The 18,886-nt window shown below is 59.4% G+C and overlaps 3 protein-coding genes across 3 annotated transcripts; 1 reads left to right on the top strand and 2 right to left on the bottom strand.

The window, feature by feature from the left end:
* Window positions 1-373: 373 nt before the first annotated feature.
* On the bottom strand, window positions 374-880 carry JDV02_006110 (uncharacterized protein; the record flags this gene model as incomplete). Its single annotated transcript, XM_047987464.1, has 1 exon — window positions 374-880. The coding sequence occupies one exon, from the start codon at window positions 878-880 to the stop codon at window positions 374-376; it is 507 nt and encodes a 168-aa protein (XP_047843449.1).
* A 202-nt stretch (window positions 881-1,082) lies between these two features.
* Window positions 1,083-1,404, bottom strand: JDV02_006109 (uncharacterized protein; the record flags this gene model as incomplete). The annotated part of the gene is made up of 1 exon (XM_047987463.1): window positions 1,083-1,404. A coding segment is annotated over one exon (322 nt), but the record flags the coding sequence as incomplete, so codon positions are not given.
* A 5,779-nt stretch (window positions 1,405-7,183) lies between these two features.
* Window positions 7,184-7,504, top strand: JDV02_006108 (uncharacterized protein; the record flags this gene model as incomplete). Its single annotated transcript, XM_047987462.1, has 1 exon — window positions 7,184-7,504. The coding sequence occupies one exon, from the start codon at window positions 7,184-7,186 to the stop codon at window positions 7,502-7,504; it is 321 nt and encodes a 106-aa protein (XP_047843447.1).
* Between the last annotated feature and the right edge of the window lie 11,382 nt (window positions 7,505-18,886).

The following is an 18,886-nucleotide window of genomic DNA, read 5'->3' as shown; positions in this document are numbered from 1 at the left end:
CAAGCCGCTGCGAGAGCGCTTTCGATGCCAGTTTCATCCCGTAAAACTCCTTGCGATACAGGCTTGCCACCAGCCAATTGAAGGGCGGCGTTAAAAAAGACAACAGGGCGAAAAAAAATTAAGAATGAAAGCTTTTTTTGTGTGGGTATGCATTGCTCCGAGTGATGCTCCTTCTTTGATACAACAGGTGACGGAAGGAAAGAAATCTTGGGTGTGTAGTGTGAGGTGAGATTCGAGCCACGGTCTGGCCAATGGCGGTATGAGAGATCAGATGTGTGGTGAGTTGCGTTGTGGTTGATGGTGATGCCTCGGGGAGGCTGTAAACAATGTGTTATTGTGGTGCTTCGTGGGCATAGTCAGACCGAAGGGCCGTCTAGTATGACCGCCTTCGCTGTAACCGGACTTGCTCGAAGGAGATGGCGTAAGCCTTAAGCTCCTGCCTCGATCGATCCGACAGGCGAGACCCGTCCGTGGACGAGGACGACGTGCTCTGCATGGAGCAGAGGCTGGTGTGGGAGCTCGATGGGCTGAGGTTCGAGGCCGACGACGAAGACGGGGTGAAGCGTTCGCCCGAGGCGTGCTTGCTCAGGTAGCCGCGAGGGACGGGAGCGGTCCCGTAGGGCTGTGGGTTGTGGAAGTCGTAGGGTGGTGACAGGTAGAGACCGGGTCGTGTTGACCTCGTTGACACGGTGGGTGCGGGTGTAGACCAAGGGTAGCCGTAGCTGGGAGGAGAGCAGCCAGGCGAGCTGGCCTGCGAACTCGGCGTCGACGTCTTCTCCTGGTCGGCGAGACGGCAGGCTTCGGAGCAGTAGGCCCCGTCGCTCTGCACCTGCTTGTCGCAGGCGAGGCAGAACTGGTGTGTCCAGAGATCGAAAGCCATTGCGGTGGTGGGTGGTGGAAGAGGGTAAGTGGTGGTTGGTGAGGACGGGCAGGACTTGTGTCGTCGAGGAAAAGACGACTTGGCCGTATATAAGCGTTACCCGTGTCTGACGAGCTCCGAAGACAGGATTGCACCAGTGGATTGCGCAAGGCAGCAACCCAGCTGGGGTGGTGGGGTGGGTGTGATGTCGAGAGCCGGTGAGTCAAGGCGAGCGAAAGCGGGACGCCGACGTCGTCTCGAGCGGGCTTCCAGGTGGATGACTGGGACGGTGGAGCAGGCGAGGGTGGTACAGGACAAAAGACGTCCAGAGGTTCAACGGCAAAAGGAATGGAGGAAGAGGGAAGGAAAAGTAAGGAGAGAGGAGTTGAAGATTTGGTCGAGAGGTCGAGGTGAGGTTGAAGAGCGAGAAGGTCGGGTCGGGTCGAGGAGAAGAGGGCAGCGAGATGCATATGTATATTTCCATCAGGTGCATTCTGGGCTCTGGGCGCTCTCTGGGGAGGGGGAGGGGGGGCGTGGTCGCCAGACTACCCAGAGAGGTGGGCGTGTGTGAGTGTCTGCGAGTGTGTGCCAGTGGTGTGTGGATGAGAGGGAGGGAGGGAGTGGACCCACCAGGCAGCGAGCGGACGGACGGGCGGGCGGGCGGACGGGCGAGTGAGCGAGCGAGTGGGCGCACGCAGCGGTGGTGTGCGCGCTGGCCAGAATGACCACTTTTTGGCGAGACAAGCACGCAGTTTTTAGCGCCGATGCGTACCTGCCTGGGGATGCGCTGCGCAGGAGGGTACATCCACCCATCCCTCCTAGCCCATTTTTGCCCATGCCCATCCATGGCGCACTTCACTCAGCGCCGTGAGTGCATAGGCAGTACGTACGTACATATTCCTCTGCTCTGCTCTTCTCTGCTCCTGCTTCTGGCTCTGCTCCAGCTCGACTGCCTCCTCCTCCGCCTGCATCATCAGCACCAGCACCACCTGCAAAAGCCTGCAACGGCCGTGGCAGGCCATGGCCCAGCCCAGACGGAACGCCCACTTTCGGGACTGGCTCTCTGGCTGTGACGCTTGTGGGGAAGGGGGGTGGTGGTCAAGGGGGGTCCGTCTTGGAGGAGGGCGCGCATCGTCGACGAGGAGGAGGACGACGAGGAGGAGGCAGGGGCGTGCACCAGCCGGGGGTGCTCAGTGGCGTGCGGGCAGCGCTGTGGGTGTGGGTGACCTGGATGGAGGACGGCAGGGTGGATGGACGGGCCTGGCCCACCAAGCCTCCTTCCAGGTTCTTGCTCCCCCCATGCCCTGCAGCAACAGCAGCAGCAGCAGACGACAGGGTGCAGGAGTAGCACCATGATGGTCGTGCTGGGCTGCCACTAGCGGCGGCGGCGCTCGCCTGTGTCGTCCTTTTTTTTTTCCTTCCCCTCTCCGTTCACCACCACCACCTCCTCCCCTTCCAAGTTCCTTTCTTTCTTTCTTCCTCCATCGATCCGCTGATCAGGCGCGCTGCTGCACTGCGAGCAAGCGCAGCTCGGGGAGTGCGAAAGGGGAGGCGTGCGCTGGGTGGTGGCCGAAAGGGTGTGTGTGTGTGTGTGAGCGGTGCCGTGCCCAGCCCAGCCCAGCCCATCAAGCACGCCCGCGAGGCCCCCTCCCCGTCATGAAATCAGGGTGTCTGTCTGCTGCTGCTGCTGCTGTTGCTGCAGGGCTTTCACACACTGGCGTGGGTGAAGCATGGACAGCACCAGAGCTCGCACGCACGCACGCATCCACGCACCGCCGTGCCAGTGCCCGGCACTGCACCGCACAGGCAGAATGTGCAGTAGAGAAAATTTTGTGCCAGCGTGCAGTCGCCTGTGTCCGTTCGCGCCCGTCTACAAGCACGCTGCTGGACAAAGAAGCTACAGAAAATTGTGCAGCGGCACGGGACCGGCAGCGATGCGGAGCCCGCTTGCCAATGCTCGTCAATCTCTCTGACGCAAATGCCAAGTTACATACATACATACGCCTTGGCTGCTACAGTACGTACTTACCTACTTATGGAGCGCGTACGTACTACAGTACCTTACGCAAGAGAGACAGAGAGCAAAAAAAAAAAACAGCGTGAAAAGTGCCGGGCCCCTTGTTCGAAGGCGCATCTCCGTACGTCGTGCTCATACGTCAAATGTCGCGATCGCCGCCCGTCCATACCAGAAAGTCGGCCCACGACCACTGCCCGTGTGATCTCAATACTACTTCAGGGTCCCCACTCCGCACCCACCGCGGGTACCCGCACGGGAACACGCAGCTCCTTCACGATGGCATGATGTGATTTCCAGGCCCACGGCGATGATGAGAAAGGGAGGAGCGCGAGGTGACTCAAAGAGCCACCCCGACTCGGGAGAGAGACAGAGAGAGAGAGAGGGGGGGGAAATCCTCGCACGCTGCGCACACTCCGACGATAATAGACCAATCAAGAGGGGCCATGGAGACTGACTTTTTCCTCTCACCATCGCCGCAGTCAGTGCGCTTTCAGGTTGCTCGCTCACACACAGCCGGCTGCTGGGGCCCTGGGCTTTCAGCGGGCGTCGGTGAGCGTTTGGTGCCACCGGACGCGAAAAAAAGCCAAGACAGCGAGCGGTCATATTATCATGGATTATCATGGGGCAAGAAAAGACCCCGGAGCCGGAGTCCGATAAGGCAGCCTTTCGTCTACTACTACTCCCTACCGTCCGCCCGCCCGCGAAAAACTCCCGGTCGCTCGCCGTGAGAAGAGAACGGCGACCCGGAATGGGTTCGCCACCATCGACTGGTTTAGGCAAAGTGACGCGCGCAGAGCTGCATGGCCCCCTCTGCTTGTGGCTCGCGGGAGTGGCCAGGCACTAACTCGACTTGCTCAAACATGCCTTAGGTAACAGACTAGACTATGCAACTTGTGTATAACACATCGAGGCAGACTTCAGACACACAGCATTCACTACCTACCTAGTAACCTACGTACTAGACATACACTCCGCACACGTATGTACGTACATATGCAGTGAGTTAGTCGGTAGTAGCTCCCGTCACACGGCAGTCTGGCTAGGACGAGTGCGCGCGCGTGCATGCAGTTTGCTGCACAAAGGGTTGAGCGAAGAAAGGGCCACAACAAAACAATCGTCGGACCTTAATGGTGGTTGCCGTCGCAGCCGCCGGATCGCCGGCTCGTTTCACCCAAAGAATTACTTTCCCTTAGATCATAAAACGTTGGAAGCGGCAGAGAGCAACGACCGGGACGGCGGACGTGGTGGCAATGTCCGGCCGGACACACCACTCGTCAGTGGGCGCGGGTGATCTATGTGATGTGCAACAGGCTGGGCATCTCTACATGCTGCCGGCATGCGACTTACTATCAACTGGACGAGCCGTTTGCATGGAATGACATGGTGAAGAAAAAGATGTGCCCTCCTTGCCCCCCCCCTTCGATGCAGCCATGGCATCATCCCACGGACGGGCATGTGCACCGCCCGACACTCTGGCCACCCAGGCGGTCGACATTGTGCAGTAGGGCGACGAGGGGCGAGGTGTCGATCCTGGCGCCGTCGACGGAGCAGCCACCACTACTACAACCACCACCATCCATCAAGGCACCCAAGGCCAAAGGCCACCATCACCACCACCACCTCAACCATCACAGCCAACGACAGGCAAGACCACCAAAGACCGCCACCACCACCACTACCCACCAATTCCATAACGCGGCCCCGGCCGCCAAGCCTGCGAGGACAAGGCGCCGCGGCCGTTGCAACGGCGGCTCGCTCGCATGTCGCGGCGCACTGCACCACACAGCACTGCACCGCACGATGGCTGCTCCTCTGCCACTCACTCACTCACTGCCCGCAACAAGCTCTCCGTCACCCGCGCTTGTTTTTCCGTGCGCCAAAAGAACGAGACCTGCGGCTCTCGCAGCAGCAAATCGCGGCAGCATGCGACAACCGAGACCCTGACGCCCGCGTATCCGCCGTATCCTACCAAGTACCCTACCCCTACCTACGTACCCTTCCCCTCTCTATGAAATCACTGGAATGCGTCGTACCCGGTTGCCCAAAGGAACATGGATGAAATGCGCGCGCGCGGCGATGAGTGGACGCACGGGGGCGTGGAAAGCAGCAGCAGCAGCAGCAGCAGAAGCCCAAGCAGGAGCAAGCCAGCATGGAGCTTCGTTCGACCAACCTAACCCACCACCCTCGTCCGCGCGCATCCGTCGTCGCAGTCAATGTTGAGAATGGAAACCGAGCAGCAACTCCTACATGAAGCCGTTCATGTCCATGCCCTTCTCTCTCTCCCTCTCTCTTTCTCTCTTGCTCGAAGACGGCGACTCTCCTTGGGCGCGCACTGCTGCCGTGCCGTCTGCTGCTAGTGATCCTCCAGCAGGTGGGCGCTAATTTGTCCGGGGGGGACAGTCCCCGTCCACTTCGCCCGTCGCTCGATGCTGTAGGTGAGACCAGGGACCCCGAGACGGGCCCTTCTGAGGGCGCTAGCCCCGCCGTGGCTTAGCGGCCCCTTGCGCGACTGATGAGCCTCCCAAGCTCCCTTGTTAGCGAACCGCCCCGTTGCTCCAACGGCACGCGGGGTCCACCTGTGCCGACGACTCCACTCGAGACTGGAGGGCTTCTCACGGTTCACCCCTTGGCGCCGAGTCTGGATACCATGGGCTCATGGGAAGCAAAGTCGAGATGCCCGCCGCCAACCAACGAGCCCCTGGGTTACGTATGTAAATCCCCAAGTTACATACAATGCATGCTCCCTCCGTGCATACATACATACATGCGGCGAGGAGGAGCCAGAGAAGCCTGCAGCACAACGCCGTCCCCCCTGGGGGGCGACGGCCGCGGCGCAGCGTCCCGAGGCGCAGAAATTGACTGATTACTCCTTGTGAATAAATCTACTACCATCGGTGTGCTGCGGCCTCCATTGAACTCGGCCGTGTAAGATGGGTAGCGCAACGAGACACGGGGAGGGACCGCAGAGGGTGTCAAAAGACGAGGAGGGTGGACAGCACTGCCGACACGCACCAGGTCGTACATGCGGCTGTCGGCACTCCGTCGCATGCCCATGAAGAAACGCATGTATGTACGTACAGCAGCAGGTAGTACGTACATCTCGGTACAGAGTCACTGCTGGGTCGATGGTGGACGACCGGGAACAATCCAATGTCTGGGCCAGAGACGAAACCTTGCCTCTCTCCGTTCAACGGCTTCTCAGGGCCAAGCAAGACAGCCCGTTCGGCATCCCGCGAGACCCTTCTCTACCGGTACTCCCTCTCCCTCTCCCTCCTTTAATTACGAAACAAACCGGAGGAATGACGGGCCCTTCCTCGTGGGTGGTCGTGGCGGGCCACGCTGCCACATGTTCCGTTGCATTTGCGTCACGCAGGATTGCGTCGTTGCCATCCATCGTCCTCGGCCGCGCTGTTTCTGTTGCTGCTGCGGCTGCTGCTGCTGTCGTAGCGCATCTGGCCTGGCTCAAAGACGCCACTCCTCCTCCTCTTCCTCGTCGTCCTACTACTGCACGATCGAACTACTAGTACCATCAGGCACCGGAACCAGCGCCAATAAACGGCCGGACAGCTTGCTTGCTTTGCTGTGGAACCGTGGTGCCGAGCCGAGCAAGGAAAAAGGAAAGCAGTCGAGTTCGCCATCGCTGCCGCGCTTGACGCACCTTGCTTGACCTGCAGCAGCACCGGCAGCATTTCGCATGCAGACCTTCGCGGGGGCGCTGTGGACCATTGGTCGGCACGACACTCCGACCCCAACCTCCTCCCCCGGACTTTGCACAGCTGTCCACGAGGACCTGGGCCCCGCCCCCCCAAGAGACTTGAGTTACAAACACTGTTGTCTTGTTGTTAGGCACACAGCTGCAAGAGACAGATCAGCCAATCCTCCGCTTTTGGTTATCTGCTGTGCCTGCTGCTGAACCGTCCCTCCTCCTGGCCCGTACTGTACGTAGCAGCCCGTCATTGCATGCTTGCTTGCCGGTTTGACTTTCTGCCCCGCAGATTGTCTAACACGCTTCTGCCGTTGTTGCGCGCATTCATGGGCAGCGGAGGAGGGGGTCTGGCCGAGCCCAGAACCTCACTCACCACCACACGATGATTCCTGTGGCTGGTGCGGGAGGGGGTCCCGAGGGGACTGAATCAACCCGTCTCGGGGCTTGAGACTGCTGTTACTATTTGGGAACATGTGCAGAGAGGCAGAGAGTCAGTCGCCGCGCCCTGGAAAGGAGGGTACGTACGACGGTTCGATCCCGTGCTCCGAGTCTCTTTCTCTGCTGAATTCTGACGCGGGCTTGGCTGGCCTGTTGAGACACAATGCAGACAGACGGACGAGACGCCTGCGCCGCGGCGGAAAAAGCCACGCCTGTTCTGGAATTCGGACGCCAAAATTGGGGCGCACTGATTTTAATTGTCTTTTTTTGCGCGCGCGCTCGCGCCCAAAACAGCTTCCGACGGCGCTTCGAGACAGGCAGGAATGTCTCTGGCGGCAACGGCTCCGACCAGCGAGAGGGCTCTTGGCGTCGTTCGGCTGCCCCGGCCGTTGTGCGTGCGTGCGTGCGTGTGTGTGTGTGGTCCGTTCTGCTGCTGCTGCTGCTGCTGCCGCTGCTTCTGTTTTTGTCAGCAGCAGCCCTGTGACTGCTTGCTGCTGTCGTCAGTCGGTTGGTGGTGCGTCATCATCCGTCTGCTCAAATCGAAGTACTCCTACTATGGACGAACAACGACTCGATACACAAGTACGCACAGTAGCAACGCCAAGGCCCTGTCTGTCCTCAACCCGCAGTTACCTGGTGCCTTTTTGGCCGGCGATACTGCTGCAAAGAGCGTCCGTCGTCCCCTCTCGGAGTTCGCTCCAAACTGACGGCCGAAATTGGGGACCCATGTGGTCGGTCCCGAGCTGTGTGGCATCCGCTCCGCAGGCTAGCCCTATTTTCGTCGATACGTACTTCGTATGTACTAGCGTTACTAAGGTAAGTGCTTTGGCGCCGCGCGTAGGGGCCCTGCCTCTGCGTACCTGTTTTGACTACTTACATACCGCACGCACGCATCCAAGAGCTGGCCAAGACACGACAAGACAGGACCAGGCAAGACAAGGCCAGACCAGCCAGCGAACCATCATCTCTTTTTTTTTGCTCATGGCCCTCGGGACCGGCCAGGCACCTGACCCATTAGGATGTAGCGCCAAGCCCGCTCGTCGTGGTCGTCGTGGTCGTCGTGGCCTGAGACACACACACGCAACTGCTCGGAAAGACGGATGATGATGCTCATCATCAACCCTGTTCGGTTTCGGATGGCGCATTCTCGCTACTACCGCTCCTGGTGCCCACTTCGTAAGTTACTACGTACCTACCACTACCGACGACGGCTGGCGAGCGAGCGGGTTCTCGAGCGATCATGAGCTGCAGCCGCCCCTGCTCCTTTTCAACGTAGTACTGCCCCCGCCGGGTCTCGGCAAGTACCTACCCTACTTGCGTACAACATAATTCCTACATTCAGTATACATACAGTACGGAGTACAGTCAGTATATTGGCAATTCGGAATCGCGGAACCATCAGTGGTGGCGCAGCAGTAGTAGCACTCCATGACGTGCGCCTTGGCGCGAATCTCGACAGTCTCGCATCAGCTTCAGCTGGCTACTGTATCAGACGCCTTTCTTTTTTTTTTTTTCGAAATGCGCGACGAACCACCACGACCCCCCCAGCGGGCTGTCTGTCGTTCTTGTTTCCCACATGGCTATTTTGCGACTATCGACGGCCGGCCAGCCGGGGCCGGGGAAGAGGGAGGGGCGGGCGTTGGGAGGAACGCACGCACGCACACGCCTGCCACGCTCGGGATGTGGGCTGATTCTAACGCGCTTCCATCGGGGGATTTGGAATGCAAACCCCTTCGTTTCATGCTCGATATTGCGCTGAAGGTAAGACGATTAAAAAAAAAGAAAGCCAAGGGAGAAACTATCAGTCGACTTTTTTTTTTTTCTTGTTTCTTTCCTTACGGAAGAGGCAACGGTGGCCGGAGCGGACTGCACACACGCCCCCATTCAACAAATCTTGTCACCGTCGAGACCCCAAGGGTCCGTCCCTTCTTGCTGGTCTGTCTCTATTTGTTTGGGCGAACATTGTGCAGGGCGACGAGATGGGCGCCGATACCGTTCACCGTCCACCTACTTAGCTACACACACCTACACGCACACCTTGGCCCAGCCCTCCCTCTGGGCCGCGCAATCATTGGACGTCGGCTTCCACCGTCGACGAACACATCGTCGTTCGCAACGGCCGAGATTGGGCGCTGGGAGTCGACGGGCCAATCAAGCGCCATCTTCTCGCCGTCTCCGTAGGGTTGGCCTCCCCCTTTCATATCCGCGCCCCCTTCAAAGTAGGCGCTGATGACCTCTTCGCCCTCATCAACGCCCTGTTCTCGAACGCAAGCCACGATACCCAACCACCAGGGAAGACCTTGTTTGGAAGCCCGCCCGCCCAATAGGCAACGGGGCCGGGGAGGGGAAGGACAGACGACGGCGCCTCCGTAAGAGAGAGAGAGGGAGGGAGGGGGGGCGTGCCAGCTCGCTAGGACTCGCACGAGTTGGTGGCGCCTGCTCCCCGCGGCGGCGCCTCTTCGATTGTTGGGCGGGCGGGACGGCAAAGCAGGGCCAGAAAACCTGACATGACAGGTCGTGGCGTTTTCGACATGGCCCAGCTCGCCTGGGACCCTGCTGGGGCCGCCCGGATTGCGGTCTCAGCAAAGTGCAGGTGCAGGTGCAGGACAGCGTGCTGACTCTGCACAGGCGTTACAGATTAGTAGTTACTGGTATCCGGCGTGTCATGGTCGTACAACGCTTCAGGCTGTCTGTCTGTCTGTCTGATCTGCTGCCCTCAAGGCGTTGTTGTTATTGTCGTTGTTGTTGTTGTTGTGCGCAACACCTCCGAGGTCGGCGATGAGACGCCACTGCCCTACAGGGGACGCTGCGAGATGAGGCACAACATGCACACTGAAAGGATCAAAGGATGGGATGACCTGGTGTCGTCTGCTATTTTGGTCCGGTGCCAGGCAGGTAGGGTATGTACTTCGTACTAGCTGTGAATCGTGTGTGGATGTTTCGTCCTCCGTAGGAGCGTCGTCCCGTTGGACCCACGCCGATCCAGCCCTACTAACCTTGCCCCAGCCCCGCGCTGCGCCCTCACAAACAGGCAGGGCGACATGCTGGAACTGTATCATACTTAGTACTCCGCTACTAATGGTTCCAGTTTTGGGATCAATCTCCGCCCCGGCTCGCAACTCCCGATGCCAGCAAACCCAGCCCAGCCGTCGGCGGGACTTCCGAAAGGGAGTCGCGCAGGTAGTTTGGCAGTCAGCGCTTAGTACATTGAGTACCTGCCTAACGCTATGTTACCAAAGCGCATGCGTCCGTCCTTTGAGGCATTCGGACTGGGGGGCTTGGAGCCCGCAGAGGGACCGAAATGTAACTCTGCCCATACTTCGTCTCTTTGGCATACGAAGTAGTACGTAGTTGGGTCAGGTAGCAGTGGTCGGCCGGTGATGCGGAGTGCGGAGTACGCACATGCCCCCATGCCATGCCATTCTATGTCACGTCCGCCTCCGGTCATCAGTCCCCTTTTTGTCTTCGTACTCGGCAGTTGGTGTGGCCCTCCCTCGGAGGGGGGGGCCCCTTGGAGATGCACGATGTTACGACCGAACAAGGAGACTGCTCCGCATACTGCTACTGCTACTACTACTGCTGCTGCTGCTACGCGCATGCACATGTATGTATACGGAGGCCCCAACACGGGCATGGTGTTGCCCCGTGCCATGTCGAGTGGCGAAAAGAGAGGCCTCGCTCGCTCATTTGGAGAAGCTCACGCCCATCCATCATTCGGTGAGAGCCACCACCAAGGACCTCCGGTGGCCTCCCTCCACCTCTGGCACCACCACCACTACCACCTCCTCCCGAGCCATCGGTTCCTGCAGCAGGTCGCATCGAGGTCACGCCGGTGCAACGGCGGCGCCCGTTGTCCCCCAATTCCCCAGTTCGTGCTCCGCCCTCCCCCCCTCTTCCCGGAAGCGAGGCGAGCAAGAAGGTTCCAGAGCCTCTCGACGAGGCGAACGGGTTGCCAGCGACAAGACATGAAGGAGGAAGAGGGGGGGGCGTGCGCCCGCGCCATCAGAATAAGACGGCGCAGTTCACAGTCAGCCGTTCATCACCACCACCACATTGCTACCACCACCGATGAAGCCGCCGCCGCCGCCGTTCGTGCCGCCTGCCTCGTGGCCGCTGCATATGTACATATTTGCACGTCCTGCGGACTGTTCCGAACGGGAAAGGACTATCGCTGGGTGGCGTGCGCGCGCGCGCACGCTCACGCTCCCATCTCGGCGACGGCGACAGAAAGAGGCTCAGATGATGTGCGACGCTAAGCCCACGGGAGCGAATGGCACTCCCGGATCGGAAAGGAGGAGGGAGGGTGGGAAGAAGACCGTGAATGGACGATGCCCTTCCCACACCCCTTCTCCAGTGATGGCCTCGCGCGCTCAGCAGCGCACAAGGAGGAAAGCAAAAAGTCTTCAAGCGGTTAGGTCGCGAGCCGAGCCCCCCCGTGAGAGAGGGCAAAAGGCGACGGCGCAGGTGAGCTGACCGAGATGGTGTGCAGCAGGGCAGACGGGTCAGGCCGCACCAGCAACACACACACGCCCCTCCCTCCTCCCTCTCTCCCCGAGGCCTTCATCTCTTTGCCTTTGGCTGTTTCTAGTAACTACCATCCTACTAGTAGCTGGCCACGCTCTCGTGCTGAAGGGCCCAGCTTGGGCTGATGTAAGAGCCACGCCGCGCGCTCGCTTTTGGCGCCGCCGCCGCTGGGTGGCAGCATGTGCTCTGGATCGACCGGCAGGCAAGCCAGGCAGGCAGACGAAAAACAAGTAAACCGGCTCAATGGGTAAAGTCACAGGCTGTTCCCGAGAACCGCGGTGCAGGATGAACTGCAATGACCAATGCACCAGGTACAGGGCAATACTATAACTACTGCACATGTCCATTCTTGGCGTGCATCGCATCTCGGTGAGCGGCGGTCAGCGGTGAGAGAGAGAGAGAGAGAGAGCTGACGGTGGAGATGGAAGCCCGTCTGGGGCAAAGGTCCACCCCCAGCTAGGTAAGGTAACCACCCCCACGCCCTTGTCACCCCCAAGCCGAAGAAAATCCTTCATTCCTGGGCGCTCCATCCACCGTCTCCACAGAATCGACAGTTTGGCAGGCGCTCCATCCGCGATCCACGAATGGCGATCAGATCGAGAGATCAACTAAGAGAGAAACTTTTTTTTTTTGAATTGGCATTTTCCTTCATGTAGCCTGGCTACTAGTAGTAGCAGCTGCAAGGCGGGGCGTCCCGTAGACACTGCCAATCACGTCAGTCTGGGCCCCCCGAAAAAGCAAAAAGGAGCCCCCGTAACTGGTATGCAGCCCAGTCCGTGAGTTTGCGTGGTAGCTAAACTATCGCACGGACACGTTGGGCGGTGGGTTCCTGAACCTGTCAAACAAGGACGAGAAAGAAGAAAAAAATTTTAAACTTCGATTTCGCTTCGGCGGGGCCCCTGAAGATCGCGATGCCCATCAACCCCAAAGCCAACCCAGACCAAACCAAACCAAACCAAGGGTGGGGTGTTGGTGATAGTGCAAATTGCCTTGGCGCCCTGACGACGACGACGACGACGATGATGATGAGGGCTACCATTCGGTTCCTTGCATGGAATAAGAACACTACACCACGTTAGCAACCCCGCTTCATTTTTGCGGCTGTGGGGGCTGCAAGCAAAAACGTGCACTTTGCTCGCCTCACATACATACTACATACTACTGGTATGTACGAGGTATGTCTGTTTGATGCACGCCACCACCAGCGCTTATGGTCGGATGGCCGTGGCCGAGGTTGTAACGGCACCCGCACTGATGGGAGTGACGGCGGGCACGCGGCACAAAAACAAAAAAAAAACTTAAACGCACACACACACACACTCACACACGCATACATGCACACGCACACTCGCATGCCACCACCGGCACCACCACCACCACCACCACCACACGGGCAGCGTTCCCGCACGCAAGAGTTGCTTCGACTTGTGAGGCATTCATTGCATCACGACGAGACGGGTGAGTGGGTATTCGCGGCTGGCCTCGGCCTCGGCGGCACGGACGGACGGACGGATGGGCAGGCGACCATGTGCTTCCCGTTCCTGTTCCTGCGTCAGTGTCTCGTCTCGTCTCGGCCTCGGCTTGGAGCTGGTGTCTGACAATTTTTCTTGACCGGGTCTCTCTTTCTCTTACTAGTACTGTCACTCTCACTACTAACGCACCATCTCTTCCTGTTCAAAGCAATGCAAAACGCTTTTGCATCAAAGTTCCATCTTCAAAAATTTACATGCATGCTTCGTACGTTGTGTAAGTTATTACAACTCCGCAGTACTACCTGCTACTGCACTGCGTACTGCACAACGGGGCCTTGCCCAACCCCCGTCCCCCCCACGATCCACAAACAAATTGTCCACACACACCCCCTGCTCGCGGCCCCCATTTTCCCCCCCGTGGGCGCGGAAGAGGAAGCAACCGTGGCGGGTCCTGGTGGGGCGCGGAGGAGCATCTGAGAGAGGGAGAGAGATTGTGTGCGTCTGTGTGTCTGTGTGCGCGTGTGGGAATAAAATTGTTTGAAAGGGTTTTCGAGGGGCTCTCAATTTTGTCAGATCGCCCTGCTGGCAGCCGATTGCCAAGAGATTTCAAAAACTTTTTTTTCCTTGGCTGGCCTGCTCTGCCCTGCCCTGGATGGTTCCCTTTGGTGGATGATCACATCCCTCCAGCTCGTTGCGAATCCACAATTGTGCATATGCGTCAAAGGGACTGCCTCCCCTCCCTTGGTGTTGCACATTTGCCTGTCGTTACACAGCAGCAGCAGCCTGCCAGTCAGGTCCCCGATCCGTAGATTAAAGTACTGCCGTATAACGATTTGATGTGGAGGGGCAAAGGAAAAGGGAACGGCCAAAGACGAAGAAGGAAAAAAAAAACTTTTCAATCAAGGGTATGCTGTCCGCGCAATGAATGACACGACATGAAGAAGCACGGGGCCCCGTTCATGTCGTACCGTGCTCACTGCCACGGCCCGTTCGCAGCTCGGTGTCGCCCGTGGCTATGCGGACACACCCTCTAGTTACCCCGTTCCCTTGTCGAGGACGTTTGGAAGTGCACCTGCGAGCCCAACAACCTCGCCCCTGCCCGGGAAATCAATTGTTGTGGATTTGCCTTGCATGCACACGAAGTTGTGAAATCCAGGCGCCCATTCATGCTGCTATGTACCCCATAAAAGCATCGATTAAAATAATATCGCCCGGGGTTCAGAGTCCGACTCGGGAGAGCATTGCCCCAACTCTCCGAGCGCTGGCCATGATTGGCTCAAGCTCCCCCCTGCCTTGCATACTGGCGGCCGAACGAACTCCTGGAGCCAAGGGGGGAGCCATCCATCCATCCACGGGCAACATGTTGGCAGGGTCAGGGCAAGGACCGACAAGGACAGGGCAAGGACAGGGCAGGGCAAGGCATCGCGGCTTGCCAGGGGCCGCGCAGGATCTGCGGGAAATGGCTTGCGGCCGTGGTTTGATGATGAGGAGCACGGCACATGGAATCTGGTTTGTACCAGCAGGGAGGGCATATGAGTGAAGATGTGAGAGTGAGTGCCGTTCAACCGTGATGCGCATGTGCGCCCCCAAGTCGGACAACCTACCGTGCCAAACAATGCTGACCGAATACTGCAGTCAGGGCCATTCGTGTCCACTGCTGCTGCACAATGCCAACACCGAGATGCCGTTGGGGGTCTGAGCAGCCTTGCTCCTTCGTGCTCGCACCTGCCACACGGTCGACGCTTCAGCAAAGGCGCCCTGCGGCTTGTGGCCCGCCAGGCACACGAGCTCGAGCCTCGCCAGCTTGCAGAGTACGCGGCGCCTGGCACGAGGCGTTGCTTCATACCTTGGCGATGCAGATGCTGGGCGCTTCCTGGCGCGCGGCCTTTGCTGCGGCCGCATGGCCTCGCAGGTGAGGCTGGGAGTTGCATCAGCATCAGGAGCGGCAGCAGGGCAGCAGGAGCAGCAGCAGCCGTGCAAGGCACACCCTGTCCTCCCCCGGAGATCGCCCCTTGTCCGTTGCCACTCCTGCTCCCGAGCAGGCAAGGCGGCATTTTGCCTCCTTGCCTGCCTGCCTGCCTGCATCATGGCCTAAGCAACCCTGGTTTGCGGGCGAGCCGCCACAGGCCTCGCTCGCATCATCACAAAACGAAGGAGAAGAAAAAAAACATGACGATGCAGGTTCGCGCGAGGGCCAGAACGTGGCACCGTCTGCTCGGCGAACCTCTCCCTTGGGCCACACACAGACACGAGCGGCACGCCAGTTGCTCTCGGGACGACGCGGGGCCCCGGCGCTGGCACGACCATCGCCAGCGGAAGAGCGGGAGAAGAGAGCAGAGGCGGAACGAGTCCGCGCGGTCGAAGCTCTGGACTCTGGCGTGCAGGGACCACCACGTTTGCAACTGCGGTGCCTTGCATGGGGCTGGTGTTGATGCCAATGGCGAGGTACGTACACGTAATAATTACAACGCCTGCTGTTGTGGAAGAAGAGTTGACACTTACCTGTGCGCAAGGTGCAGGAGGTACGTACTCGGACTCTTGGCATCAGGGTCGGTCCTGCCTTGGCTTCAACAGTCGGCGATGCTCTGCCACTGCATTGTACACGCTCACACTATTTAGTAGTGCTGTACGTACCAAGTACCCACGCTGTCCTTTCATGCACGCACATCGTCGGACGGACAATTGTGCATCGCCAAAACAAACCAACGGCGTGCCCGACTCGCTCTCGCTTCGTGCGGCTGGCTCCCGGCTTGGACGGCTCGCTCGTCTCGACTCTTGATCCATGCCAAGGTCTGCTGGGCCGGATGGATTCGCTCCGAGGCGTGGCCGACGATCAAAGCTCCTCGACTGCCGCCAACTTTGCATCGGAATACGATCACGGGAACGGGGCGGACGCCAGCGGCAGACTGTGGAGCAACAACCCCCAACTTCCCCAGACGCCAGTCTGTGATAATCTGATGACTGTGTGCTCTGTCAGGCCGCTTGTTCCATTCGGGCTGGACTGGACCGGGGTCGTCGTGGCGGCGTGACGCAGATGGACGAAGCAGCAACGACAAAGTCGGCACAACCGGCTCCGAGGGCGTGCAGCTATATCCTGGAGCAATTCCAACGCACTGAATGGACGGCCGACGCGGCAGGCCATCCAAGGGCCAACGATTGTGCGCCAAGGGGCGGCTGACGAGGCGCCAAAACCACCTCTCATCAAACGTCAGATGGATGCTTGTTGTCCGCACTCGCAGCGCCCGCCGAGCCGCTGCTGCACTGGCATGACCCTGACTGACCCCGGCCGTTACGTACAATCAACGTACTACTCACAGGCACCAGGGCGGGCAGACGGACAGACAGGGTCGCCGGCACCAATCTCGCTGCACGACAAACAATTCCCTGTGCCAGACAAAGACGCCATCCATCTCCGCCTCCATCCAGGGTTCGTGCGTGCGGACAACAGCGTGGGCTAGGATGACAGGCAGCCTTCTCCTCAACCACGCATGAATGGGGGGTATGACCTGTCATAATCTCACCTCTGCACGACTGACTCCCCCGCACTCTCGAAGCGGACGGGAGTGGACCGACCCTTGTCTTGCCTTCCTGCCTGTCTGCCTGGCGTCCTTTTTCCCCAGACGCTCCTCCTGCGCTAGTGATGCCGCCCGCGTCTTGCCTGTCCGTCCGTCGCTTGGCCGTCCACTCCCTCTGGCTCGCTTGTGGCTGCGGGCAGCAGCGAACGTCTCGTCCGTCTGCCTGCCGGCTCCGACGACCCCAACACGAAAGAGAGCTTGCAGCCAGATGCGGAGAACACAGCCGGCGACGACAGCGAACGCTCGGAGAGCCCTGGGGTCGCCGTGATTTGGTCGGCGTCCATCGTCTGCCCGAAGCCAATCGCGGGCAGGGTCGTCATCGCGTCACGACGAACAGGGGGCCTCCGCACAAGCCAGGCGCTGATCGGTGCCCTGCCCTAACCCCTCCTCCTCCACCTCAACGTATGTCAACGAGCACTTGCGAGCCGGCCCACGATGACGACCGGGTTGGAACTCACCAACCAGGTTTCGGGACCCCGGCAACATGAGGCAGGAAGAACAACTTGGCGGTTGGACGGCGCCCACTTGCGCCTTCGTCCGTGCGTGCGTGCAGAGAAGGGTTTCATCACATCATTTCTGACCTCCGGCTGCTACTGCGGTCTACTCGTGCCGTCGTGCGCCTGCACTCGCCCTTTCATGTCCGTGTGTTGCGGTGGCCTGGCCAGGGCCGGACGGGAAACTCCACCATCCGAAGCCACCCCTCCCGAGGAACGAGCCGTGCCTCCCGTCACTTGCAAGCGTTTGACGCCCTCGACGATGGGGCGGGGCACGAGAATGCAACTTCGCGCCATCTTTGCAATGCTCACACCACCTTGCCTCGCCTGAGATGAACTCGATGGGCGGACTGCGTCCACACGAGCGCGACCAAGAGCCATTGCCCTCAGCCACCCCTTCCTTCGAGCGCACGTTGCCACCACTACAGCCTGCCATCCAGCCTCGCCGCCTCAAGGCGCAATCACACGGCCTGCTGCTTGGCGTATCAGAACGCTTGTGTTCCGCAGAAGCTGCTCACGAGAGTGTCAGCGCCCGATTTGGACATTATCGAGAGCTACCAACCAAGGCAATTCGCCTTCCTCGTCGGGCAATTCTTCGCCACCCCGGCATCCTGTGCTCTTATGCCGGCGAACCGGCATTACCGTACCGAGCACGACACGGGAAGGGGGCTCCTCTTGTTCGCCTCTGATACTCCATCTGACTCCGGCCTGGTACGTGCAGCTTGTGTCACGACCCGGCATCATGCAAAGCGGCTCATCGCATGGCAGTCTGCTTGCTCGCCAAGCCAAGGCGTGAACTGTTCCATTGCTGCTTGTACAGCCATGTTCGTCAAGCACAACTCCATGCTCCTGTCCTCTGTAAAGTACGCTAGAAGCAGCTGGACAATCATGCATCAACATGCAGACGGCACGACTGAGTCGAAGCGGCAATCTCGGCGAAAGCAAACGCATCCTTCCCGCGTACACCTATGCACATATACCCGCCTGGCCACCTCGTACGCACACGATGTCTACGTACTCGATTCATAGAAACGGCACTAGGGGGATCGCTCGATAGCCGGGTGGCCGCTGCCGTCTCTGTGGTCGTATTTGTCCTACCGCGCCCTTGTGTCAAAAGCCTCTCACAACATATTCAACAAAAGCCGGGGCTTCTTGTTACATCGAGACGGCACCTCCTTGTCAGACGCCGCCAGCTCAAGACCTGAAATACCCTCTTCCTCTGGCACAGCCTCAGTCAACGTGGCCACTGCGTTTCGAAGGGGGAAAAGGCCAGTACTTCAACGACTCGTGCAAGCCTCTTTCCGGCCAGCCGGGCCAACTGCGACAAGTCGCGGAAAGTCCCACCTGGGACCCGGTCACCTGGTTCTCTCTTGGCCACTGACGTCCATCGGCAGTTGGACTGCAGCGTTTTCTTTGATTGCTCCCGGAAGAACCACCGTCCTGGGACCAGCTATGGTTCAGTTGGCCCCAGAGAGAAGGCTTTTGGCGAGACCAACACGACTACTAGTGACTCTGTAGCAACGCCACCAGCAGGAGCTTCTCCCAGAGAACTGGTAACATGGACCCCGTCAATGGGTCCTCTCCGAAAGCCAACATGTCCCATCGTTGTCGTCCAGGTTCATCGAACGAGGAGCAATTTCGTGGCCTGCAACATCGGTCACTGCCGGCCGGTCGGCCGGTTGCGTCAGGTTGGTCCCCATGCCAGATCATACGCCCCCAGGACCAGCAGGGCCTTGTATGACATTTTGTTTCTCACTCCGGTCTAACACTGCAGTCCCTTGCGGAGGTGGCGCTGGGCCAC

This window comes from Purpureocillium takamizusanense, chromosome 5 (assembly GCF_022605165.1).
Source record: "Purpureocillium takamizusanense chromosome 5, complete sequence".
Classification (NCBI taxonomy): Eukaryota; Fungi; Ascomycota; class Sordariomycetes; order Hypocreales; family Ophiocordycipitaceae; genus Purpureocillium; species Purpureocillium takamizusanense.
Note: the sequence above shows the minus strand (reverse complement) of the source record. Positions and strands in the feature narration are given on the sequence as shown.